Below are 25,495 nucleotides of genomic sequence, written 5' to 3'. Positions count from 1 at the left end.
AACCCGCATATATCCATCATGTACTTTAAAATCGCTCCAAAAACACAAGCCCAAAATACCCAACACCAGCTACAAGTGACGCTCACCCATACAGAGAGATAGCGCGCTCGACTTTGTTCAACACACCCAACCAACACCATGGATCCATAATATCAAAGAGATTGAGATGAAATCTTTGTGTCCGACCCATGTTACCCGCCGAAATTCAAACACCGGTATGCCTTTCTCCATGATTGACAAGAAAAAAGGAAATCGTTCTATGTAACTTTGAAAGATGTATCTTTTTGTTTTCGTAGACCATATGAAGTCGCCGCTTCATGTATCCCACCCATTAAATAAAATGCTTATCCCAGAAACACCGTCGCAAAAGATATGCATATACGCTCCAAAATCAAAAACCCCCATTAAAGTGGGAAAACACCATCTCCTTATTTAAACAAAGGTATCGATATCTTGATGTAAGAGCGCCCATTAAACCATCTCAAGGAATATGTGAAGAGGGGAAAGTGTCGGATGAATATACAAGAGGATTCGTTGAGGTTGTTATTTGTCATGTGCCGTCATCCATCGGGAAGATCGATGTCGAAGAGAGGGGTAACCCACCAGAAGGAAGATGATTGATTAAGAATGCATAAACACAGATGAAAGCGAAGTTAAGAAAACCAAATTTGCTAACGGGTGAAAACAGAAGCAGTCAATGGTCTAATAAAATCGAACTGGCACTCTGGTTGATTGTTGATGTTGTTGCATCCTGGCGGGTGATACCGAAGTAGGTGGGCTCGACATTAATCCTCCGTCATTTGGGTTCACGATGGGAATGGCGTTTCTCCCAATGCGTGTAGCGGAAGGTTGATGAATCTTGAGTGCTGAAACGTTGAAACCGGATTGAACAAATGAATGAGAGTTGGAGTTTAAGGAAAAGTTTGTGTCAGGAGATAAGTTTATCGAGACTTGTGTCGATGGAGGTGAGTTTGTCGGTGAACCACTTGCCAAAGAAGAACGATCCGAACCACCATTGATTGATACCATGTCTTCTTCGGTCAAGAGGTTGGGACAGAATTCGGCGTCATCTTCTAAATCGAACGATCTGGCGTACTCGAATGTTCGACGATAAGTCATCAACACGGCGGCTTCCTCTTCACGTTTCGCCATCTTTTGATGTTGTTTCGTTTGTTGAATGGAATTTGGGGGTTGACGGGTGTTTCGGTTCCTTCGATTGTGTACCGAACCATTTTGAGCATTGGAAGGAATCGTATGCTGTTGATGAGCGTTGAAGTGTTGATAGTAAGAAGACATTATCGGCTCATGTATGTTGGAGGCGGACAATGTAAGAGTGGGAGGTAAGAGGTTGTGTGTGTTTTGTGATTTTGTTGTGCTGTGCGTGTTGTGTGTGTTGTGTTATGCTTGGAGTGGAAAAGTGACCCGACCGGTAAGGCTTTGTGACGAGCAACAAAGGAATTTGACGGATTTTTGTTGGGCGGGGGACGTCTATAATAGGATGGATGGATGATGATGGGAAGAAAGATAAAAACAGATGAATGGAAGTGGAAGATATATTTGGATCCAGGGTTTTATTGATATTGATATTGATATTAATATTTTTAATTGAGTGATATTTTAATTTTTTTGCTTGTTCCGAGTGAAGTTTGTGTGTGGAAGGAGGTGAAGAAAGGATTTGTGAATGAATTGCCGATGGAAATGAGAATGAGAATGGAAAATGTAAAATGTGGGAGAACAAGTAGGTTTACATGATGGCTGGGGAGGGGAAAGAAGCAGTACCTTCGTACCTTAGTGGCGAAATTGAAATGGGAAGTCACACTAAGTGAGGGAGCTAAACCTAAAGATGTTTAGGATTGTTGATGTAAGATGAGAGTGTGTGGCTGTGATTGGCGGCAGAAGCGAGAGGTGAACATCATTAACTCCTTTGGCTCTAGTCGTGAGAGGGAATGGGTGGAAGGGCGGTTTAAGCCGTCAGAAATTGGAATGGTCTCCGTACTAATAGTCTTTCCGGTCTAACCCGTTTGAGACGAAGCTTTTGTTCCGAGCATATCATGCCACACGCACAAGGTTCTCTCTCTCTGCCACTCTGCCACAGCATCTCACACATCCAAGACCATTCTCACTCAGGACTCCAAAGCTTCGCTTCCACCATTCACATGCCTCACCCTCACGCACCTGCATGACAAGTTTGCATGAAAAGATGATCACAACCGGACTAGATCAACAACAACACAACAAGCCCTCAGGATCTTGAGTCTCGACAGGTTCTGACTTTCCCACATTATTACCAGAGGCGGATAGATTGAAACGGAACGGAGCGTTTGAAAAGGGAATCGAAGAAGCGTCGACGAATAGAAATGAACTTTCAGGGGAGTTTGACTTTCTCATCTGTTCATGGGACTTTGTGAGACTTTTGGGTTTGACATTGAAATGGCACTTGGGAAGATGTGTTAAGCGTACGGAGGATATTTGAATGGAATGAGTGAGAGTTGTGAATTGAAAGAGTTGTTAATTGATAGAGTTGTTAATTGATAGAGTTGTTAATTGATAGTCATCAATTGATAGAGTCACTCATTCTCTAATAGAGTCTCATCATTCCATACCAACAACTTATTTCCCACCAAGCGTTCATCTAATAAAGAATAACTCAAACCAGAGTATTCATCTAATAAACAGTAATAATCATTCATCTCAGCGAGGTAGGTCCTCATTTAATACCAGTCCTCATCTAATACCAGTACTCATCTAATAGTCCTCATCCAATACCTAAATACCTAATACCTCATAAACCACAATCATCCTCTCCAAAATCATCTCATTAGATAACCTTGAAAATGCCCACTTCACACTACACAGCCATACCTCATTTCCATCATCATCTCCATCATCTCCATATCCATCCATATCCATCTCCATCTCTTCCCAAACCAAACCAAACCAGATCAAACCACCTGAAATGAAATCCCATAAAATTCCATATTTATTTAATATAAACCCACCGATCCATAATAGTCCGTCCACATACATACCAACGACTAGGTAAACATCCAAGCCGCTCGATCGAAATCGAAATCGAAATCGAATCCCAATCCAATATTGAATTCTCCCAAAAATCGAAATTGAATACTCCATCCCTCCATCTTCATCTCCATATCTCCGTCCCTACCCAGTATGGAATCAGACATTAGATTCATGACTGGCACAGATCACTTCATTACAGATCAGATTACCCGTCCTCCGCAAGGTTAATTAATATGTGGACATCCAAAAATAGACCGACAGATGGACAGACAGACAGACAGACAGACAGATGAAGGAATGAATCAATGACTTCGGAATACTCAATGCAGAACAGTGTGATGGATGGTAGACTTCATTTACTCTGTTGATACTTGCATTACCTATTAGATCAATCCTACTAATAGATACCTAGTATATACTAACTAAATAAATAAATACTCATACATACAACCATAAAGTCCTTGATCAAAAAACTCCATACAGATGAAAATCCCACCCACCATCCAAATACCTACCACCAGAATAAAGTGATTATTCCTTTTTCATATACCGCACCGTTATCCACCCACACAACTCTATCTACTGTACTCTGTATCTCGCTTCTTCATCAAGCCCATGTATATTCTTGGACGATGTACGGAGTACTCTGTTCTCCGAATTGTAAGATCTTATATCTACTATTTGAGATGAAATGAGATGAGATGAGATGAGTGGATGATACTTGACTTGACTTTTCTTTCCTCTATTTCCTCTCTTCTCCTCTTCTGCTTACCTACCACCCACCAAGCTCCAAGCTCAACCCATTCATCCCATCCCATTCCATCCCATCCCATCCCCAAACCTCAAACCCAAAGCCCAACCACACGATCCCCTCCCCCCCCTCCCTACAAAACCACCAAACCACCAAACCACAAAACAAGCCAAGACCAAGACCAAGAAACGAAACAAACAAATGCGTAAAATCTGGAACACTCTAGGAACATATCATATCATATCTTATCATATCACTCACATATACACACACATACATACACACACACACACTTATTAACACACACACATACACTCTCCCATTCTCTCTCCCAGACTCCAATCGTAGATACCTAGGCATATATCTCCGTATGCACCGCACCAACCAATCAATCTACAATACTAGGTACACTACGAAACTACGAAACTACACTACGAAACTACGAAACCATACTACCGAGGCGAGCGAGCCACACTAGGTAATCCCAATTCTAATTCCAATGCGACACTGAGTCCTGACTAGGTACCTATGTATGAGATGAGATGAGATACCTCCACTACCGGTATGTATATGTAATTATTTCCTATGCATAAGGTTACCTAGTCTTGAAATGCATAAATGATTGGGCGTAGGTAGGTATGATTGGATATCACACATTCATCGTCTTCCCGTTTCAAAAGAAATCAGAAATTGGGAATCGGGAATTATAGTTTATGCATATCTATGTATACCTAGTACCTATATTCATATACTCCGTATAAGGTTAAAAATAACTAACCGCCCTCAGCGCCACAGCGTTAATAATGCAGGTGCTACAAAATGCGAAATGTAAAATGCCAAATGTAAAATGCGAATCAAATCAAATCAAATCGAATTCATAAATGAATAAGATTACTAATGAAAGCGATGACTATCTAGGTAGTTATATCTATAATCTTAATCTTATTATTTAAAGATAGGTAGGTAGATATACTATACTATTATCCCGTACATATAGATAAACACCTGTATACTAGTACTTTATACTCCGTATATAAGTAAGTATGTATATACCTATCTAACAAACACCCTCTATCCCTCTATCCCTCTAATCCCTCCTCCTCCTCATCAACCTCCATCTAACCTTGGAAATCCCCAGTATCTCCGTATCTCTGTATATCAGTGCATACTCTTCCAAATTCATTTCTGTATTATATCATATGATATCATAAGTACTATACACAAGACGTTTTCATCCACACCAGACGGATCTGATCTGATCTGATCTGGGAGTACGATCATCGTTGCGTTGCGTATCGTTTCGTACGTATTGTTTCGTATCATTCGAATGATTCGAATCAAATCATTTACTAATAAACTAATAAACTGATGAACTGATGAACGGATGGGGTGAATATAATCACAGACTAGAATGAGGTTTTATAATTTGTAAAGAATTCTTTTCCTCTCTCTCTCTCTCTCTCTTTCTTTGAATTGATTCTCCGGTTTGGATTTTTTTGATCGATTGATGGATTATTTATTTATTTATTTATAATATACATATATATACAAACTAGAAATATATTAAATTATACTATCGATATTCTCATTATCTATATACGATTTAAATATTAAAAATAAATAAAAGACTCTAATAATTACATTCATCTACTAGATAATTCTCTACTGATACTCTATTTTAGTATAGTATTAGTATTAATATATCTATATATAGTTAGGAGGTATCTAAATATATCCATTATATAATATCGATAGATATCGTATATTTCCATTTCCATTTCATTTATTTCATTTTATTTCATTTTATTTCATTTTATTTCATTTTATTTCATTTTATTTCATTTATTTCATTTTATTTCATTTTATTTCATTTTATTTCATTTTATTCATTTATTTCATTTATTTCATTTTATTTCATTTTATTCATTTTATTTCATTTTATTTCATTTTATTTCATTTTATTTCATTTCATCAAAGGGTTCAGAGGAAACGGAGGAGAGAAGGAGAGGAGAGAAGGGAGGGGGGGATTCATAAACCGAACATCATGTCGAGATACGAATGAGTATGAGGGTATGCTTGCTATACACATAATGATATATATATACCTACTCGTCCCGTCCCATCCACGCATAATCTTCATATCCTCTATCTATACACTTAGATAGGTATAATACAATCAATGCTATATACGAGTGATTTTTAGATACCTACCTACCTACCAACCTACCAACCTATTTACCTACCCAAGTAATAAGTCTAGAACAAACCAAACCCAAGCCCTCCCATTACGAAAAAAAAAGCGAGGTTGAAAAGGAGTTGCAAGTCACGTCACAAGTAAGTATAAACGAGTACTACCTATTATACTATCGTACAGAACGAAGATTCATCAACCGCACGATATCATTACGTCTATCTTCGCTTGACGAGATTCTCACAATGCTATATATACATACACAACAAGTAAACAAGACGCAAATCATTTTCAAGTGTTTTGTAAAAATTGCATCATAATTTCTGTCTCCTGTCTCCAGTCTCCGCAGTCTTCAACACCTCAAACCAATCACCTGTGATCCCCGCCACGTCATACAAAACACACTGTGAATGTCTTCCAAAACATTCAAATCGAATCCTAGTATAATATATTCTTCCCCCAAATTTCGAGACACGTGTCGATATTGAGATCAAATGTGATGCTTGCGACATGGAAATCTCACGATATGAAGATCTATCCCGCAAGGTAGCCAGTAAAGTACTCAACATCCAGTCACCAAATTGGTCAAGTGGAATTTGAAGAGAAGTTCGAACAATGCTACAGTAGTTGTAATGGATATGCCATGCCATGCAATGTAGTCAGATCAAGCTTGTCCATTGAGTTGATGATAGGTCTTTCTAGTCTCCATAGCGTTTTACTTTGGCCACGATTCTTTCCTCTGAGTATATCGGGCATGACTACTTCGAAGATTGCTTGGGTAATTGCCGGGATGAAATTCCACATTCTTCTGTGTCCATGCTGCCAACAAGAAGAGGATTTATGTTGCTTTAGTTCGAATATCAGAGAGGCTTCAAAATTCGGACTGCATGTAACATCCACTCCCCTTTCTTTCATAGAATCGGATATTTCCAATGCATGCACTGAATTAGTCAGAAATCGTATCCATTTCTTATCCTATCTCACAAATTCGATTCATTTATCCAAACCTCGAGCTTTGATAAATCGGTTTATTTGTTCCCTTGTAAGCTTTTCATTGTAGTGTTCTTGAGCTTCATAAAATGATATCATTTCTTGCGTGCAATCAACAATCGCTTCGACATCAATAGTACTTTCAGCAAGCCAGCTTGCTAATTTTTGTACTTTCGTTCTCCCTCCTTGCCTCTCAGGAGTTCCGCCTTTCGCTTGACCAGCGGTCGTTAATGCAGCTTGGGCGGCACTTGCAATATTGCTAGCCGAGGAACCACTAGCAGATTGAATTCCAGTCGCATTTGGGCGAAGTACGAGCGCTAGAAGAATAGCCATAATAGCAATAGTATGTGGTGCGTAAAATAGAGGTAAATCCGTCATGTAATGATCATTTACAATAGACCAAGCGAGATTGGATTCTTCTGCTGTTAGGGAGAAAGTCCCTTGAAGAGCAGTCAAACTCCTATAAGGATGATGGACAATCATTTGTGAACTCATTTCGGAGATCAAAAAGAATTCACATTCCCCAAGCCTCGAAGTATCATTACTGAAATATTCTTTTATCGTCATTAGCGAGTTCGGTGATCGTAATGTCCACGATTGAAGGTACGAGGAAACATACCAGGCCATAATCCTCTACCTTCACTAACCACAAGTCTGATATGATGTGGACATTCTTCCATTTTACATGCCAAATATACTGCTGTTGCCAGAACTAGATATGGGTTCGTTTTCCGAATTTCGACCTTTGAGTAAAATCGACGAATGTATAATTGTGCCGTGGCCATTGCTTGCTGTCGCACACCGAGACGTTTTCCAAGTCGAGTCATTTCTGCATTGAAACATCAATCATTTATCCCTCCAAACAATCTGCAATGGTTCATACGTTGATTAAAATATATGCTCAGGTGTCTGAGTTGTGGCAGAGGATATGCTTGTACAAGAGCTTGGTCTTCATCTTCAAGTTTGGATCGTAAATCCTCCAATTGTTCTCGTGTGAATTGCCAGTGTTTTCGTTGACTTGACTATTGAAGGATTAGCTTCTATCCTAAGGATGATTCTTCAACAAATATAACTTACTTCCCAGTAGTTGGCAGCCATCGCAGATAGCTTGAAGGCAAAATGATTTCCCTGTTGATACTTCGAACTTGATATCTCCAAAAGAGTCAAAGAAGAGGCACTAACCTATCCCAAAGCTCAATTAAATGTACAGAAATCACAATTCGTTCACTTTCTTTAAAGATAATCCTTCAAGAATATGTCCTGATCGATGTAGGATTGTGAATGAGGATGAGGATACAACTCTCACGAGGCCGATACTTACGATAGCTCCAAGGCTGACAAGGCTGACTGTCATTGATTGAGGATCTACATCGGGAACCCTGCCCCCACTACGGTAGTGTGATACAACCAATCAAGCATTTCTCATTGGTCAAGCTTAATCTTTTGACGGAATCTTGGAAGTTTGCGCTCTGAATTATTATTGAAACTCCACTTCTATGCTGCCTCACTTCGCATTAAAACTTTGATATGGTATGAAAGTCGAAGAAGAATATGCTCGCTCGTTCGCATCGATGATAACCATATATCCTCAAATTTTGATCAGTTCATTGATCAATTACTATACGATATGATTGCGAAATCATAACCCCACGGCCGCAACTCAACAAAGATATCATGAAGCTATCAAAAGTAGCCGCAGTAGCAGAAACCCAAAATGCTCGCGACGAGAGGGTTGAGCAGTTATGGAGAAAATTAGATACAAATCAGAAAGGGGAGATTAATTTGCAAGAGCTTCAAAAGGGGCTGCGGAAGATTGATCACCCATTGAAGAATGCCGGTGATATGCTAAGAGACGCAGTAAAGGCTATGGATAAGAATGGAGATGAAGTTATTCAATATGATGGTATGGACCTTTGAGAAAATCTATACCCAATATCACTCCGTCGGCTTGCAGCTTGCATATATCCTTACTAATTCTTTCATCCTCCAGAATTTCGAACTTTCGTCGAGAAAACCGAAAAAGAGTTGTTCGTCCTCTTCCAAGGCATTGATAGGGATAATGATAATAGATTGGATAAAGATGAATTGCAAGTTGCATTCAAGAAAGCTGGACTTACTATTTCGAAATCTAAATTAGACCTATTCTTCGAAGAGGTTGATATGAATCATGATGTTTGTACCAAAATTACCGTCTTGAAAATCTACCATTGACCATTTTCTGACTTTACTTCAAGGGATTTATAACATTCGATGAATGGAGGTTAGTACTGTCACTTCTTTTATGTCGAGTGAATGAACCATACCAGATGATGTTGATCTCTCACCAAACTTTCATTCTGTATGGTTGCTATGTAGCCGCTAAAAACCCCGGCGAACCGTTGAAACTACCTAGTACTGGTAGCCATGTTATGACCATATGTTTCCTAAACTTCGAAATCATCGACTCATCTGAAAGTTAATCTGTCCTAATTAATGTTTTTTTTAGAAACTTCTTACTATTTTTACCCACTACAGCTTCTACCCAACCTTTGAAGGCCGTACTGTCATATTATCAGTCTGCAGTAGCTGTGAACGCCGAGGGCGATACTTCAATTCGAGAAGACACACTCGAAGGCTTAGGTACCAAAACAAATTTTCTTAAGCTTCTTTTTGGGGCAGTCATTAGTATCGCAGAATCGCATCGTGGCCGAACTCCTACAATTCAAATTGAAGAAGCACCTTCACCCACTTCTTCTCACAACCAAACCGCAGACATGGCCATTACAAATGTACAAGCGATCAGTTCTATTGACTCTGTTGATGATGTATATGACCACATTGTCGACCCACTTCATCCACGTACTGAAACCATGGCCAATGTTATGAGGAGACGTCGGCCAGAGCTAACCCACGAAGTTCCTAAAAAGTTAGAGTCATCAGAGAGATCAAGACTGACGGAGATATTACCTGATCCAGGCTACTTCGCGGCGGGTGCTATCGCCGGAATTTTCTCTCGTACAGCAACAGCTCCCATAGATCGATTGAAAGTTTACCTCATCGCCAATGTCTCTGCAAAAAGTGCACCTCTCGAAGCTGCGAAACAGGGAAACCCGGCTGCAGCTGTCAAAATGGCCGGACAACCTATAATCCTTGCTATCAAGGAGCTTTGGAAAGTAGGCGGCATGCGTAGCTTATTCGCTGGTATGTTTATCCCATTGTTTATACTTACCACAAACTGACAAATAAATAGGTAATGGCTTAAATGTCATAAAAGTTATGCCTGAAAGTGCTATCAAATTTGGCTCCTTTGAAGCTGCGAAAAAACACCTGGCTCAATTGGAGGGACATGGTAATTCTAAGAAGATTAACCCTTATTCAAAGTTTGTTGCTGGTGGTTTCGCTGGAATAATGTCTCAGTAAGTACTTGTATTCAAGTCACATGAAACAACTACTAATTCTTGATCGCAGATTGGTTGTCTATCCGATTGATACCTTAAAATTCCGGTGAGATGCCCTTCCCACCCCTTGTAATCTGAATATTGAACTCATTCGTGTCTAGAATGCAATGTGAAACTGTTGCTGGTGGCCTTCGCGGAAATGCCCTTATTGCCGCCACTGCGAAACAAATGTATAAACAAGGTGGAATTCCATTCGCATACAGAGGTTTGACAATGGGGTTGGTTGGCATGTTCCCCTATTCCGCTATTGATCTTGCTACGTTTGAAACATTAAAGGGGTACGTGGCACGTCGAAATATGAAGCGCTTTGGATATAGTGAAGCAGATGCCATGCCAGGACCGATAGCCACAGGCGCCATTGGCGCATTCTCGGGAGCATTCGGCGCAAGCATTGTCTATCCAATCAATCTCCTCCGTACTCGATTACAAGCTCAAGGCACAGTCCTACATCCTCCAACTTATACTGGCATTGTGGATGTTGCACAGAAGACTCTTAAAAATGAAGGATTTCGTGGTTTGTACAAGGGTCTTGCGCCAAATCTATTCAAGGTCGTACCTGCTGTCAGTATCACATACGTCGTCTACGAACAAGCCAAAAAGACTATGGCCTTAAATTAGAAGCGCTCGACCTACTCGGCTTACTTGACACACTAATTCGTGTCCGTGTCGCATTCTGAGTTTCACATATTATATCCCGCAGGATTCAGTTGAAGGGGTTCTAGCAAGGGATCGGTTCCACAGTAACAATATTCTGTTATCTAAAAATGACCGAAATCAATAGTCGATTATATGAATCAGGCTCAGGTCTGTACCAAAATAACAACAAAGTAAAATCCGCAAATCGTTTTCATGTTTCGGTTTTTATGTCCTACACACCAGTACCCTAACGGCCTTTCCACCTTCCATCATTTGATACCACTGTTGCCGGTCAGCATCTTTAGAACCATACCAAATTTTCTTTCCTTTATCAGCGTTAAGAGAACAGATCTGCATAAAACTGGCGTTAAAATTTACATTTTTTTCCTTTGTCATCCACAGCTCGGCGTTTTAAGGAATGGAGATATACCTATGGATGGTAGGATTTATGATATATTTGCAGATATACATTGCAAACTAGATGAGGTATACTGATTCTGTATGCGTGTGGAAGTGGATGGCGTGAAAGGAGCCAGGGGAATAGTAGAATGGTGTCCTAGATTTGTGCATATTGCGTTTGGGGGTTGTATCATGGTGATGATACATACATAACTCGGTACATTACATATGTATGTATGTAATTGTTTGTGGGTATATTGAGAATGAAGAATCTTACCTGCCCATGTATATATAATATGGTATGATGATTTGTGTGTGTAAATGAGGTGACGTGATGGCGAACTGGTCGGGAATATCTTGAGATGTGTGTAATGTCGTTAATGAAGGTGTGTGCGATGGAAGTTCTGGGGTACTGGGGGAATTGAAATGGGTATGTATGTATGTACATGTATGGATTGGGGAATGGGGAATGGGGTAAACGAGTGAGTGAGTGAGTGAGTGAGTGAGTGCGTGAGTAATTGAGTTTTGAAAGATAAAAGTATGCATTTGTTGAAAGGGTTTGGAGGAGATTTCTAGGATGAGGATGAGGGTAGGATAAGGATGAGGATGAGTGATAGGGAGGAGATGAGTAGTAGAGAAAGATGGATGGTAGAGAGGGTGGGTATATGATATATGACATATATTTGGGTAGATTGTAGGTTTCAGGTCTTGTTTTTGTGCTGGTATTGGTATTGGTATTGGAGTATTCAAGATTGGCAAGAAGATAAGACAGAGGAGAAAGTGAGTTGGGTAACGGGGGGTTGAAGTTGCAGGAGTTATTTAGTTTTAGGTTTTTAGTATTTAGGATTTAGGATCAAAAGTGGAATATAAATATAGGATAAGTAGAACAAAGAGAAGAAGAAGAAGAAGAAGAAGAAGACGAAGGAAGAAGAAGAAGAGAACGAAGAAGAAGAAGAAGGAAGAAGACGAAGAAGAAGAGACAGAAGAAGCATCAGAAGAAGAAGAAACCAAACTCGAGACAAGAAAGGGGTACAAACCACATAAGCGGGGTTTTACAATACCTACAAAACTCGAGGCGAAGCTACCTAGGTAATTATCACAGAAATTTTATACACTTTATATTGCATACTATTCCTTACATATAGTTTCCATATGAATATTCATACAACATACCTAGTATATAGATATCAACATGAACATCTCAAGTCAAGTAAGTAACCAAGAGAATCAGGATTCTGAGATAATAAATGTAGAGAAAATGTATATATTGAACACAATCTTGCTAGGCTAGTTTATCGATCAACGTCCCAGCTCCAAATATCAAGTGAAGATTTTCTTAAGATGTGGATGGAAGTTGCTGGTAGGTAGGATGGAAGATGGGTAGCTATTCAATCCAATCCAATCCAAGCTAAGCTAGTTGTTGATGAGATTTCATGAGGGACAAAGTAAAGGTTTCTACAGAGAACTTGTCCTTCTTATTCCACTCACCCAGACTTTCCCTTGTACTCCTTACTCCGATTCCTGCGCCTCTGTAATCGTCACGTTGCCTCCCATAGTCTGTCTGTCAAGGGTTGAAGTTTATTCAATGCCGAGACAGAGAACGTCTTTCCTCCGCCCTACCGTCATATTCGGAATCTACTTTAAAATAATGATTAACAAGACTAATATAATGATCAAAATCAGAATAATAGTCATCTGCATATTATCCTTCGCTTTCCTTGCCACGGTCCCCAAATTCTTTCGCGCTTTATCCAGTCTACTCTGATGACGATCCACATGTCTATCCACTTCATCTAACATCTGTACATGTTCATCTAACTCATCACCGATTTGTATACTCAGTTCTCTCTGTCGACCAATACTTTCTCCAAGTCTATCAAGCGCCTCGTCTTGTTCAGCAAGCACTTGAGAATGATAGGCGTGTATTTGTTGGTTGTCGAGATGGCTTTGATCTGGGGGACCGGAGGGGTCATCACGGTAAGGAAAGAGTGCGGCGCGGGCGTGATCGGATGCTTCTTGGATGGAAGGAGAGTCGCTGAAGCGAACGGATTTGGGGGATGGAGCAACGGCAGAATTGCGTAAAGATTTTTTGAGGAAGGAGGAGGAGGATCCCACGCGCGGACGTTCGGTTGCTCGGGCAAAATCGTTGGAGAGGGAGGGGTCATTGGGGTGTGAGAGGGTGGATGAAGTACTGGTGGTGGGATGACCGAGAAATTGAGAGGCTAGGTCGTCATATTGTGTTCGGAGGGTGTGTTCGGTTTCTTGGAGGGTAAGGGATTGACTAGCAGAGTGTTAGCTGTGCGAAATTGAAATATATAATGCGCTGCGCAAGAGATATGTGATGCGCAAATGTAGCCCCAAGATTGACTTATATGAAAGGAAATTGCCGGAATAATCTGATACGCCGTTCAAGAGATAGATCTAACATACGATGATGTCTCTCCTGCTTCTTCTAATCGTATCCTTTCATTCGTTATATTCTCCAAACCTTCGCGTAAAGATTCCAACGACCGTGAAATATGACCATCTTGGGATGTAGGTTCCAAATTCAGGGAAATAGCACGTTGTCTTTCCAGTAATGATAATTTTATGTGATCCGCAAGTAGAAAGTATTGATTGGGATTGGTAGACATGATCGCAGCCTAGATAGTATCAAGATATACGAGCTCCGGAAAGCCGCAGAGTGTAGGAGTGGAGGATGAGATCAAGAGGAAGCAATGGTAGTGAAGATAGCAGATATTGAATTGAAAAGAAGGTTTGGGTTGAATCATTCGATTGTTATTATATTTATTGGTATAATTGACGTTTGTCTGGTTTGTAATACTTTAATGCTCTGGGTAAGTTGTAAGTCGTCGTTTTCATGGAATTGGATTACTTGGCCAGTCTTATGGTCTCATCAAACATTATCAGCAACAACCAGTGGCAGCCCAAGGTTTCCTTCCCATGATGGCATATCCGATCCGAGAGGTTACCGAAAGGTTACCATATTGAGCACGTGAGAGATGTGTAGGGGTAATATTGAGACCAGAGACGCAAAGTCGCATCTTCTGAAGCCAAAGACATCTCAACCACCACCAGCATACCTAGGCATAACCATAACCATAACCATAACCATAACCATAAACCACAACAATAACAATAACGAACTGTGACAAGAGGTTCTCACCAGATACTTTCACGTACGTCTATTCAAAAAGTGGTATTTGGATTTATTATAAACATCTTTGCCTGCGCAAGACTTCTTCTCTTCTCTTCTCTTTCCTTTCTTTAATCCAAGCCTTATTTCAAAAGTACAATACTCTCTCTGTAAGGTCAATCAATAAATTCCATATCTGCGACAATCCCCAATTCCAACAACTCACGTGGTCCAATATTGCTGTCATCGTCAACAAAGATCAAAGATAACTTTTTAAATGCTTCCAATTCCAAGAGAACCTTCCTGGCTTCAAATTCATTCACAATACTTTAAAGTTTAATAGAGATTTGCGTTGCATTTTGATTAATTCTCGATTGATCAATTAATCCATTTGGTCGTCTCCATAGCTGAGTCAACATGCCTCCACCGAATACTCCAACAAATGGAGCTGCTACACCTGTCTCACACATTTCTCGACCAAACACTCCGCCCAACAATATCTTCATTTTTGAAGGTTACGATCCTGCTACAACTCACATTGGCTTTGCTTACTATCCACCTCAACCGGAAGTTACACAACCGGTCCTTCACGTTCCAAATAATACTCCGGCTTCCAGTATTCATTCCTCGCCCGAAAACTCCTACTATTCACGATCTCGTCGTCCAACTTTACTAGATCGAGGAATCATGGAAGTCATTGGAGAAGAAGAGCGAGATCGACGCGATCAAGATACTATCGATTATCGTGCGGTTGACTATGTGAATACTCCCGACCAAAACCTCATGTGTCCAATTTGTCGCGTTCCTTTGGTTGATCCAGTCACCATTCATTGCGATCATACTTTCTGTAGAGATTGTATTACTCAAGCTCTGGCTGTTACGGAAAAATGTCCCATGGACCGTTATCCAATTTCCCGGAATGATCCACTTCGTCAATCTAATAGAATTATCGTTCAACAAGTCAACGATTTGATGATTGTTTGCCCAAGTTGCGAAACTCATCTCCAACGATCGAAACTTCGCAATCATCTCGCTATTCATTGCAAGGAAGTTGAAATCGCGTGTTTGGATCCTGATTGCAAGCAACTTATCAAGAGACTCCACCAACCAAAGGGTTGTCTTCATTATGATTCTTTCTGTCCTTACTGTGATGAGACTTTGCAGGCGAAGGATATGGAAGAACATTGCGAGTCTAAATGCACGTTTCGTCATGTCAATTGCGGTCAATGTGGAGGAGAAATCTTACGCATCAAGGAGTCAGAACATATTGATCAATGTCCAGAAGGCAATGTACAATGTCAATGGTCAGAGTTTGGTTGCGATCATGAGTGTAAGAGAAAGGATATCGATGATCACAAAAACAAGTGTGAGCTTAGGAGATTGGGTCCATGGGCAGCAAAAATGCAAGCCGATAATAAAGTCAAGAGTGAAAAGATTGATCGATTTGAGCGTAAGATTAAGCACCTCGAGAATTGTATTAGTGACAATGGAAATTTCGATCGAGCCGATGCGACGGCACCGTCTCTTGCAGGATTATCAATGACGGACGATTCCTACGAAACACCTAATACTTATCTTCTCTCAGTAGTTGAGTCTCAACAAAGCAGAATTAACGCTCTTACTGCTAGTATCGCCGAAATGGAAGCTCGTCAAAGCGTTATGCTTTTGAATGAAACTATTCCATTGAAAGATCAAATCGTCGAACTTCGTAATACAATAAGCACACTCAATATGTATGTTCGTTGGCTGTTAAATGTTCGCAGAGGAGAAGGTCAACGACGCAGCTTCGGTAATGGTGCTGGTAGTAGTAGTGGAGGTGGTGCCAGTAGTCCTGATGATAATAATGGGGGGGCAGGACCAAGTTCCGGTGGTGCTAGTATCGGAAGACGTTTAAGCGATCATATTAGGGAGGGAGGCACGAAACTTTGAGCTTGTGGTGAAGTACGTGAAAGGATGGACGGACGGGTGGATGGATAAATGGGAAAGCGCATTTGGAGTATGGATGAGCAACGATTGATGAGCAAATGACACTGCATTGCATGGATGGGATTGGGATGGCTGGTAGGATTTACGTTTTTTGTGATTTTGATTTCTGGTTTTGATTTGATGCGAAAGATATCTGGATGAATGGAAGGCGTACTAATAATTGAGTGTGGAAATTTTTGATAATAGGAGTTTTTTGGATTTTTGTAATCTTAGGAAGGTGGGGAAGTGGATGGACGAGGTTGATGAGCGGGGTGGAATTGGAATGAGGAAGGTGGTTTGGGGAGCGGGAGGAGGAGGGAGAGGGGAAGTGGAATGGATCAGTCATTGGCAGAAACTGATAGAGTGAGGACTTTCAGGCGAAATGACCAAGTCTGCTTGAAGGTCATGTCAGGGGAAATACTTATCTGCTTGGGTAGGTAGTATGTACTCTATCTCCATTAGATTAATCGATCTTAATTATGATATGATGAATGAATGAATCGATGGATCTTGATTATGATATAATTATTCACCGCACCGTGAAATATGAAACATGAAATGTGAAATGCGCGGGATATGGAATATGGAAGTTTCTTGTGTAAATGGATCGGGCTCTTTGTATGTGAACTCTGTACTCTGCACTCTGCAACTTTTTTTTTGGTTGGGGGGGAGGGGTGCTTGAGGAAATTTCATATACAGTACTAGTCAACTGCTATCAGCCGAAACCCAATTTCACACCAAAATCGGCATTTTGCTATATTTTAAATATAAAAATCTCTATAACTAATAATTTGAATTAATAAAACTTTGTTTTATAAAGTTTATATAATGATAATTGATATTTTCTATAATTCAAAAATTTAAGAAATTTCTAATATTAAAATTTATAAGATTGAATTAAAATATTAAAAAAGTTGCTTGGTTTTCGCTTATTTTACTAGTAAATCTAATCATTTTGAAAATATTCTAATTTTCAAATTATATATAGAATCAATAAAAATCTAAAAAATAATTGATTTAAATTTTATCAAATTGTTATTAAAAATAAATTATAAATAATAATAAAAGTTTATATTATATTAATAATAATAAGAAAATTTATGATTATAAAGATGAGTTTTGGTGTAAAAACGTGTTTCGGCTGATAGCAGTTGTCACTTGCTGTATTCTAGCTTTCTTGTTAAGAGGGAGATTTTTAGGGATGTGGATGGTTGGATGGGTGGGTGGATGGGTGGGTGGATGGAGTTGGGGATGGAGTTTGGGGATGGAGTTCGGATGTAAGAGGTTGTAAGAGGTAGATATGGGAGATGAGAAATATGAGGAGGAGGAAGAGAAGAAGGGGGAAAAATTCTTGAGAAGAAAACGGGCGCCGCAAATACATTCTTCTTCCATGGAAAATGAAAATGAAAAGAAAGAAAGAAAAAGAAAAGAAAAGAAAGAAAAGAAAAGAAAGAAAAGAAAAAGAAAAGAAAAGAAAAGAAAAGAACAGAAAAGACAAGAAAAGAAAAGAAAAGAAACGACAAGGGAAAAGAGTACAAAAAAAGCGCGAGAATTCCTAACTCATTTCTTCAAGATGGGATAGGTAGATATCCATCTCGCAATTACTTGGGAGGAATCGAAAACAAGAAAAACAGCGCGCTGTTGTCATATCGTTCGCGTGTGCTTTTTGGGGGGTGGAGATTTATTTGTATAGTTTTAAAGTAGGTAGGTAGGTAGGTAGAGGAATTTGTGAGGATAGGTAAGATTTACATCTTTTGGGGTTTCAAATTTCTTGGTTCTTGGGTGTCGTTTTGAAATGTTTGTTTCCGCCGTTCTCCTCGCTTCAAAAATGTATGAAACACTGGGTCAAAACCTCATACCTTTCCTATAGATAGATCCCGATGACCTCTTTGCGCACTCAGCAATGAAAATTTCAACCCCACCTTCCTTGTCGTTCAGATCGATCAGTGTGTTACAATGATCATAGCACCATCGGTTTCGTTATTCCAGTATGTATTGATTTGTGTTCTTGTCGAAATCTTCATCTTTTTCTCTTCTTTTCTCTAAGAAATCTGAAAACCGATAAGAACATATTTCTATTGAATTCCGAATCGGAATCCTGTTGTCTCAAGTTTTTTTTGAAGCTTTTATCTCGTCTACGGGTTCTTCTTGTGGGCGCCGTGGAAGTAATTTTAAGTACTCGATTGGTATGAAGCTGTTGGAGACGTGGCCGGATTTCTTTGGATTTTTTTTGGATGATTAGGGGGGAGTGTTTTGAGGGAACGGATGGTGCTGGATAGATATATGAGTGTGAATTATTCCCTTTTTAGGGGTTTGAGGGGATGAGTGTTGCTAACTTAGTTGTTTTGTGGCATAGTGATGGGCGAGTAAAGGGATACCGTAGGGTGGGAGATTGACGAATAGGATTAAGAAGATGCTGAGGCATGGGACTCTAGATTGAATGAGAGACCCGAGGAGTGAGATGTGAAGATGGAGAAGGATTTGGGAAGGAATTGTAGAAAGTATGCCATTTTTGACAGCTGACTTTGGACTCTGAAAGCTATAGAGTGCTATTTCGGTTCGCTTTCAGTTGTCTGAATAAATTTATTTTGTGGTGGGAAGGAAGAATATTTCCAGCGTAGTGGAATCAATGGTAACATATCAAGATAAATTGCTTGAGATATACACGGCTCATGGATCTCGAGTAGACGGAGCAAGAGATTGCCGCTCCAATTCAATGCCGCTAATACATAGGATAGATATTAGTGCTTTGAATTATAAAGTGAGCCAATTACTTGATTTGCGTATGTGCTTCTACATTGACTTCAAGATATCCTAACATGCGATACGGTATCATTATATCTTCTATCCAGGAATGAAAATTGGAATCTGTGAATGAAAAAGTCTGAATGAAAGGAGTGACATGCTAGATTTCGAAAGATTCTAGTTCCCCTAATCACAACTTCCAAATTATCAGGTTCCTGAGTGATAAATGTGTTTCTCTGAAGGTTCACCATAAAGAGCAAATGTTATTTATGTTAATGGCCCTGTGTCTTAAAACTTATCGCCCATAGGAACTGATAATACCATCATGAGTTGAGACGGAGGCCTGATGGGAGACGGCGGTCGCCACTCCATTTGGATAATGACTGGGTGTGGTTGGTCTTATCGAAAATATACTGAGTTACATGCAAACTGTCTCTCAGTAGCAACAATTTGAGTCTTGGGGTGTGGATAACATTAAAAGTGTAACAGTACTACATTCTTTCAACCTTGCTCGCACCTGTTTTCTTCTCATCTCTTCCCTAGCCTAGTATTGTTATCTTTCAGCCGATTTAGACGCTGATGGAGCAGTACCCAACCTGCGGAATTCCAAGCGGCTGATAATCTGGGGATCAAACCCGCATCTCGCGAATCAATACCCGTAACCTCATTTGTACTCTCTAGGCTTGATAAGTAGGTATCTGTACCTAAAGAAATTACACAGGCGATAATGCGGGGGTAAAGATCGGATCGCTTAAGTGGGTCAGACTCTGGTGCCAATACTATTCTAGAAACTATCTTTAGCTAATAAAGTGGAGTTGTCCTGCCTCAAGGTGTCAAATTATTTACACCGGGTCCCTTATCTAATTTCTCTCGGCAGAAATTTGTTTGTCGCGGATTTTGCTGCTGCCTGCAATGGGAAGAGATACAATGACGAAATTGAAATAGGAGTGGGATGATCAGAGGAAAAGATGGATAATGTCTGGCTTTTAACAATCCCACTATAAATATTTTCAATGGGAAGCTATACTGCTTGGCAGATCATATCTATGCTGCTGCTATACAACGTTGCTACACGAAGGTCCCTTGAACGAGTGTAACAAACAATCGCTATAACAGCGATTCTCGAAGAGTCCCTTTTGAATTGCCTACAGAAAGTTCGATCGAGACTCGAAGGATACTGAGTAGAAGCATTAGATAACCATTGAACAATGTTGTCCAATGTCGATGTTGCAGGTCACTGACCTCACGAACAAACAATTGCGTATTCTTGCGCTGCCAAGATGCATACATTAGCGGTGTATATGTAAAACTCAACAAGAGATCCATTTAAACTTTTTTCACTAGCAATATCCCAGATTTAAAACGGTCCTGCGGGAACAACTATGTTTTTGACATACAGCTAGCGGAGTATCAACAGAGCGTACCCAGAGACTAGGCAGAATTCTCAAGGCTGATTTGGAACTGGAGAGTGGGATCAGTAAAGTTTCGAGAAACGGAGTTTTGATATGAGGTTAAATTTGGGGTACTGTACGATCTTCGAAGGATTCGAGGATCATCGTCTCGGGTAAGACATCAGGATAGCACTTGGTCATGAAACCATAGCTTTTTTTGCTTACTGTATTCTCTTTATTGAACCTTGCATTTCGTCGAGAGATCTCGAATTCCAAGAAGGCTGTGTTGTTGTTGTGCCCTAGTTGAAGGATTCTAAAATTGCTTAAAAAAGTTAAGCCTTATGGGGCTGGGCTAGGACAACGTGGATTGCCTTACAGGATAAGCATCGCTAGCAAGGGGGGATTTGATTGCATTAGATGGACCTCTCTGTGCCAAATCTATGAACAGAGGAAGAATGAACCAGCCAGCTCGAATTCAGAAAGAAAACACAGTCATGATATTGAAACGTAGGAAGAGAGGGAGGGTGACTTGATACATTGGTATCTTAAGCTTTAAATTGGCTCTGTAAAACTCTTTATGTGAATTGTGCATTCTATGAGAAAATGGGGTTGTTAGAAGCAAAGATGGGATTGTGGTGGAGAGAGAAGCGGCTCCATACAAATTGAGTGGATCACGTGTTCCGTCATTTAAACTTTTACCGCTAGGTCCCTTGATACTAGGTAATCTGTAATTCTATCTGCTATCTAACAGCAAGCAACATAAGCAAGCTGGCAAACAAGCTCAATGAACCTCAAGAACCACCATGCGCCAGGCGTTGTTTAGTGGAGAGATCGTATGTCAGAAACCAACCACCAACGCTTTATTTCCGTGGTGAGATTGGTGGAAGTTTGTTTGTTTGTTCAAATGTTGGTTGGCCGTTGGCTCCAATCTCAAGGTGCAGGTAACTCTAGCAGTAATAGGAGCTTACCTAGGAAAATCATTCTCATACATCCATTCGTATGGAAGAGCTCACAGCCCAATTAATCAACAGTCGCTTGGACATACCTAGGTCTTACAATATGATCGTGTACAGATCTATATTCGGTTACTTTAGCACTGTTGTCAATATGATGGTAATCTTCTTCAACTTTGTTCATTCAGCCGACCTGGATAGGAAGATATCATGGAATAGATACCCTGAAAGATATGGATCTAACTGTGGATATGCGGCGCAGAAATATATCCAAACAAGGCTTATAGGGCCCAATAAGCCAATCCGGTGCCTTGCCTAATATCCACAGCCTTCAATCTCACCTGTTCACGTAAAGATATTTTGAAGTGAGCAGGGGAGCGGCGCAGACAATAAGTATAATCTTCTGTTGCATCCATAAAATGTAAACTTTTCTTCAGTATATTGTTGATTTCTTTTTGTATTGCTTTCGTTAAACTTGCAAAGGTTTTGTAATATAGTAATGATGGAGGGGTCAACGGCGACGATGAATTCCACCTGTATATCCGGTGGACAACCAGTAGTTATTCAAGATGCAGCTTCGTGGAATGCTACCGGATGTCCAAAGGGCTTTTACTGTGAGTAAAAGAATAAGTCTAGGTGTTCAATTGGTATCTGAAGAAACTAATATCATCCTCTTTCGCAGGTCCAAATAATACTCTTACAAATCTACCAGAATACTGTCCTCCAACTCCTCTTTGTCAAATACTGAGGTTCTCAGGAGGAGCATGTATACCAACCATGGGAACTTACGAACCCTCGCTTTGTCCAGCCGGATATTTTTGTCCAGAGCCAGGGAAGCTCCAAAATCCATGTCCAGCGGGGTCTTATTGTCGCGCAGGATCAGCTTTACCAACGAAGTGTGCAATTAGCTCGAGATGCCCGGAAAAAAGTGTTAGAGATATGAATCTTATTCCAGTGGCTATTTTAATTGTTGTGGATGTGGTAATGTTAATTGGAGCACTGGGTATAACTTTGAAACGAAAATTCAGCAATAGGGTTCGAAATCATTCGAAGGAGAAGCGGTCGAATAGGAAGACGTACACAAAGCCAGGAATGTTTCGAGGAAGAGAGTATTCTCAAATCCATGATGAGCAACTACAGGCAGCCCGAGAGCAAAGCGATATTGCTTTGGAGGAGAGAATTATGAACCTTCAGCGAAGACCCACCGGATTTGAGGAATTGGGTAATCTGGATGAGGAATTCTTATACGACGGTCAGAACGTGGGGGAGGAGCAAGTTATGAATACTGATCTACAACTATTTGTTCAATCTTTGTCGAGATGCTTCGGAGGAAGTAAATTCGGATTATCCTTCGAATTCGAGGATTTGAAATTCCACCCACCGAAGGCACCGAAGCCTGTTCTTTCACAAGTTTCAGGTTTGATTGACTCAGGAAGTTTATGGGGAGTAATGGGTGCTTCAGGAGCTGGAAAATGTAATTTTCATCAATGCTCTTTTACCTCAACTCGAAGCTAACGAGCAATAGCTACTTTTGTAAATGTTCTCATGGGTAAAACGAAAAACACTGGTGGAGTTACTAAAGTTAATGGCGTTGCTGGTGATATCTCGAAGTAAGTTCTTCTGCCGATGGTATATTATAACAACTAAAAATTACAGGTACAAAAAAATCATTGGATATGTACCCCAAGACGATATTGTTCTACCAGAACTTACTGTTCGGGAAAATATTCTTCATTCTGCTAGAATCAGGTTACCATGCACATGGAAGGAGGGCGAGATCCAACATCATGTTGATGTTTTACTTGCTTGTCTTCAACTTTCTCACGTCAAGGATTCATTAGTAGGTAGTACTGCTGCTCCAGTCATTTCAGGTGGCCAAAGAAAAAGAGTTAGTATTGGTATGGAATTAGCGGCTGCACCTATGTAAGTTTTCAGTCCAAACTTTCTCCTTTCTTAACTCACATTAATGCCAGGGCTCTTTTCCTCGATGAACCTACTTCTGGGCTAGATGCAACAGCCGCAAATTCTATCATGAAAACTCTCAAAGCTCTCTCTCGTCTCGGTATGACAATCGTAACTATTATTCATCAACCGCGACAAGAAATTTTCGAATCTCTCGATAGTCTCGTACTCCTCGGTGCAGGACGAATGATTTACCTAGGACCTCAAGTGGGTGTGAAACCTCATTTCGAACGTCTTGGCTTCAAATTCCCCGACCATGGTAATCCTTCCGATGTTATGGGTGACATCATTGCAGGCGAAGGTCGTCTCTACAAACGTACTGGAGATGCTAGTATCCAACCTCTCATCGAACATTGGCAAGACCATCCAAACAGCGCATTTGAAGATGTAAAAGGTCCTGGTGTTTCAATAGGCGAATCAAACGCTCTTGCTTCGACCATCAAAACTCGTGGTACATACTGGTATCGACAAATTTGGTTTTGTTTCCAGCGTTCTCTCATTCAGCAATATCGTCTGAAAGAGTCGTTTTACTTCGAGTTAGGCGTCGGTGCCGCCTCAGGTTTCTTAATCGGTCTCGCGGAACTCAATCAAAAAGGTGCAAATTTCCGTGGTATTTTCAACGAACCATATGAAATACTTTCTTCATCAATCGATTACAACTCTGTTCCTCAAATGGCACTTCTCGTCGGTCTAGCTATTGGTCTCACTGCTTCAGCACCAGGAGTAAAGGTCTTCGGCGAGGAAAAATTGGTTTATTGGAGAGAAGCTGCAGCGGGACACAATCGCTTTGCATATTACGTCGGAAAAGTCATCTCGACCATGCCAAGAATGATTCTTGCAAATTTTCACTTCACAGTATTTTTTGCGTTCTTGACTACACCGGTCATTGGCTGGATGGATATGTTCGCTGCTAATCTCCTTTATTTCTGGTGTATATACGGTCTCGCATCTTGTGTCTCTATGGTTACCCGTCGTGAAGACGGACCTCTTCTTTCAGTTATGGCATCTCTCATCGTTGGTGTACTTAATGGTATGTCGCCTTCTCTTAAAAAAGTACGAAGCTGGCATTTGATATGGCTCTGGAGATCAACTCCAGGCACGTGGTTAGCGGAGGGATATTTCACGCAGAACATTACTCCGATGAATTATCTGTATGATATTGAGACGGCGAAGAACGCGGTCGGTTATGATTTGGATCACTTTACTCAGGATATGCTTATGCTGCTTGCATTGGGGGCGGCGTATAGAGTTATTGCGTTTGCGGGGCTGAGGGGGATGTATAGACATAAACAGAGATAGAGGGGGGGATTTGAGAAGGGGTGGCTGTGGATAAAGAGATGGTTATGAACTGGATTGTATATACTTGGGTGTTTTTGCGTGAGGGATCGGGAATACATATTGGGTCGATTACTAGAGTACTAGGATCATTGGAAATTTAGAATACCCTTTCATCTAGAGGCGTGTTGATACAAATATACGATATAATGCAGCACCTTATTCTGAAAATGACGTGATTGAATTCTGGAAAATTGCTAGAGGAGAAAGAAAAGATATACTTTAGTTTCATTATACTCTTGATTGGAGAATAAACATCAGGTAGTCCTGTATGCAGATTCTCGAAAAACAATTTCTCTGGTTCCTATGCTTTTGTTTAATAAAGCTATTCATGGATATTTCTTCACTGCTATTGTTCTGGGGGTTAATAATGATCCACACCATAGACCTAAATACTACTTTTATTACCAATGTGAAGTGGTAAGCTCTGTTCATTCAAACCCCATGGAGGATCAAGAGATAATAATTAAGGAAGAACCTTTAGAGGAAGAAACTTGAGTCAATAAGATATTCCTCTCTATGATCCGAATTTTGGACCAGATCTTGAGAGCCAACCTTTACCGTCTCGTTCCGTTCTAATTCA

General features: G+C 40.3%; 8 protein-coding genes across 8 annotated transcripts; 4 read left to right on the top strand and 4 right to left on the bottom strand.

Annotated features, from left to right (window-relative positions):
- Positions 1-702: 702 nt before the first annotated feature.
- On the bottom strand, positions 703-1,296 carry EAF02_001782 (uncharacterized protein; the record flags this gene model as incomplete). Its single annotated transcript, XM_038897830.1, has 1 exon — positions 703-1,296. The coding sequence occupies one exon, from the start codon at positions 1,294-1,296 to the stop codon at positions 703-705; it is 594 nt and encodes a 197-aa protein (XP_038762805.1).
- Positions 1,297-6,956: 5,660 nt separating this feature from the next.
- Positions 6,957-8,051, bottom strand: EAF02_001781 (uncharacterized protein; the record flags this gene model as incomplete). Its single annotated transcript, XM_038897829.1, has 4 exons — positions 6,957-7,507; positions 7,573-7,782; positions 7,837-7,975; positions 8,031-8,051. The coding sequence occupies 4 exons, from the start codon at positions 8,049-8,051 to the stop codon at positions 6,957-6,959; spliced, it is 921 nt and encodes a 306-aa protein (XP_038762804.1).
- Positions 8,052-8,627: 576 nt separating this feature from the next.
- On the top strand, positions 8,628-11,008 carry EAF02_001780 (uncharacterized protein; the record flags this gene model as incomplete). Its single annotated transcript, XM_038897828.1, has 7 exons — positions 8,628-8,856; positions 8,944-9,125; positions 9,188-9,213; positions 9,439-10,133; positions 10,183-10,348; positions 10,401-10,436; positions 10,492-11,008. 7 exons carry the CDS (start codon positions 8,628-8,630, stop codon positions 11,006-11,008), a joined length of 1,851 nt encoding a protein of 616 aa, XP_038762803.1.
- Positions 11,009-13,060: 2,052 nt separating this feature from the next.
- Positions 13,061-14,058, bottom strand: EAF02_001779 (uncharacterized protein; the record flags this gene model as incomplete). The annotated part of the gene is made up of 2 exons (XM_038897827.1): positions 13,061-13,706; positions 13,856-14,058. The coding sequence occupies 2 exons, from the start codon at positions 14,056-14,058 to the stop codon at positions 13,061-13,063; spliced, it is 849 nt and encodes a 282-aa protein (XP_038762802.1).
- A 920-nt stretch (positions 14,059-14,978) lies between these two features.
- EAF02_001778 (uncharacterized protein) lies at positions 14,979-16,490 on the top strand (the record flags this gene model as incomplete). Its single annotated transcript, XM_038897826.1, has 1 exon — positions 14,979-16,490. One exon carries the CDS (start codon positions 14,979-14,981, stop codon positions 16,488-16,490), a length of 1,512 nt encoding a protein of 503 aa, XP_038762801.1.
- Positions 16,491-17,826: 1,336 nt separating this feature from the next.
- On the top strand, positions 17,827-18,108 carry EAF02_001777 (uncharacterized protein; the record flags this gene model as incomplete). Its single annotated transcript, XM_038897825.1, has 1 exon — positions 17,827-18,108. One exon carries the CDS (start codon positions 17,827-17,829, stop codon positions 18,106-18,108), a length of 282 nt encoding a protein of 93 aa, XP_038762800.1.
- Positions 18,109-20,292: 2,184 nt separating this feature from the next.
- EAF02_001776 (uncharacterized protein) lies at positions 20,293-20,913 on the bottom strand (the record flags this gene model as incomplete). Its single annotated transcript, XM_038897824.1, has 4 exons — positions 20,293-20,448; positions 20,514-20,543; positions 20,669-20,732; positions 20,888-20,913. The coding sequence occupies 4 exons, from the start codon at positions 20,911-20,913 to the stop codon at positions 20,293-20,295; spliced, it is 276 nt and encodes a 91-aa protein (XP_038762799.1).
- A 1,204-nt stretch (positions 20,914-22,117) lies between these two features.
- On the top strand, positions 22,118-24,876 carry EAF02_001775 (uncharacterized protein; the record flags this gene model as incomplete). The annotated part of the gene is made up of 5 exons (XM_038897823.1): positions 22,118-22,229; positions 22,298-23,089; positions 23,141-23,225; positions 23,272-23,538; positions 23,589-24,876. The coding sequence occupies 5 exons, from the start codon at positions 22,118-22,120 to the stop codon at positions 24,874-24,876; spliced, it is 2,544 nt and encodes an 847-aa protein (XP_038762798.1).
- Between the last annotated feature and the right edge of the window lie 619 nt (positions 24,877-25,495).

This window comes from Botrytis sinoallii (assembly GCF_014898435.1).
Source record: "Botrytis sinoallii strain Bc 23 chromosome Unknown BSIN_002, whole genome shotgun sequence".
NCBI classification, from domain to species: domain Eukaryota; kingdom Fungi; phylum Ascomycota; class Leotiomycetes; order Helotiales; family Sclerotiniaceae; genus Botrytis; species Botrytis sinoallii.
The sequence above is the reverse complement of the archived record's forward strand: the minus strand, read 5'-3'. Positions and strand labels throughout refer to the sequence as shown.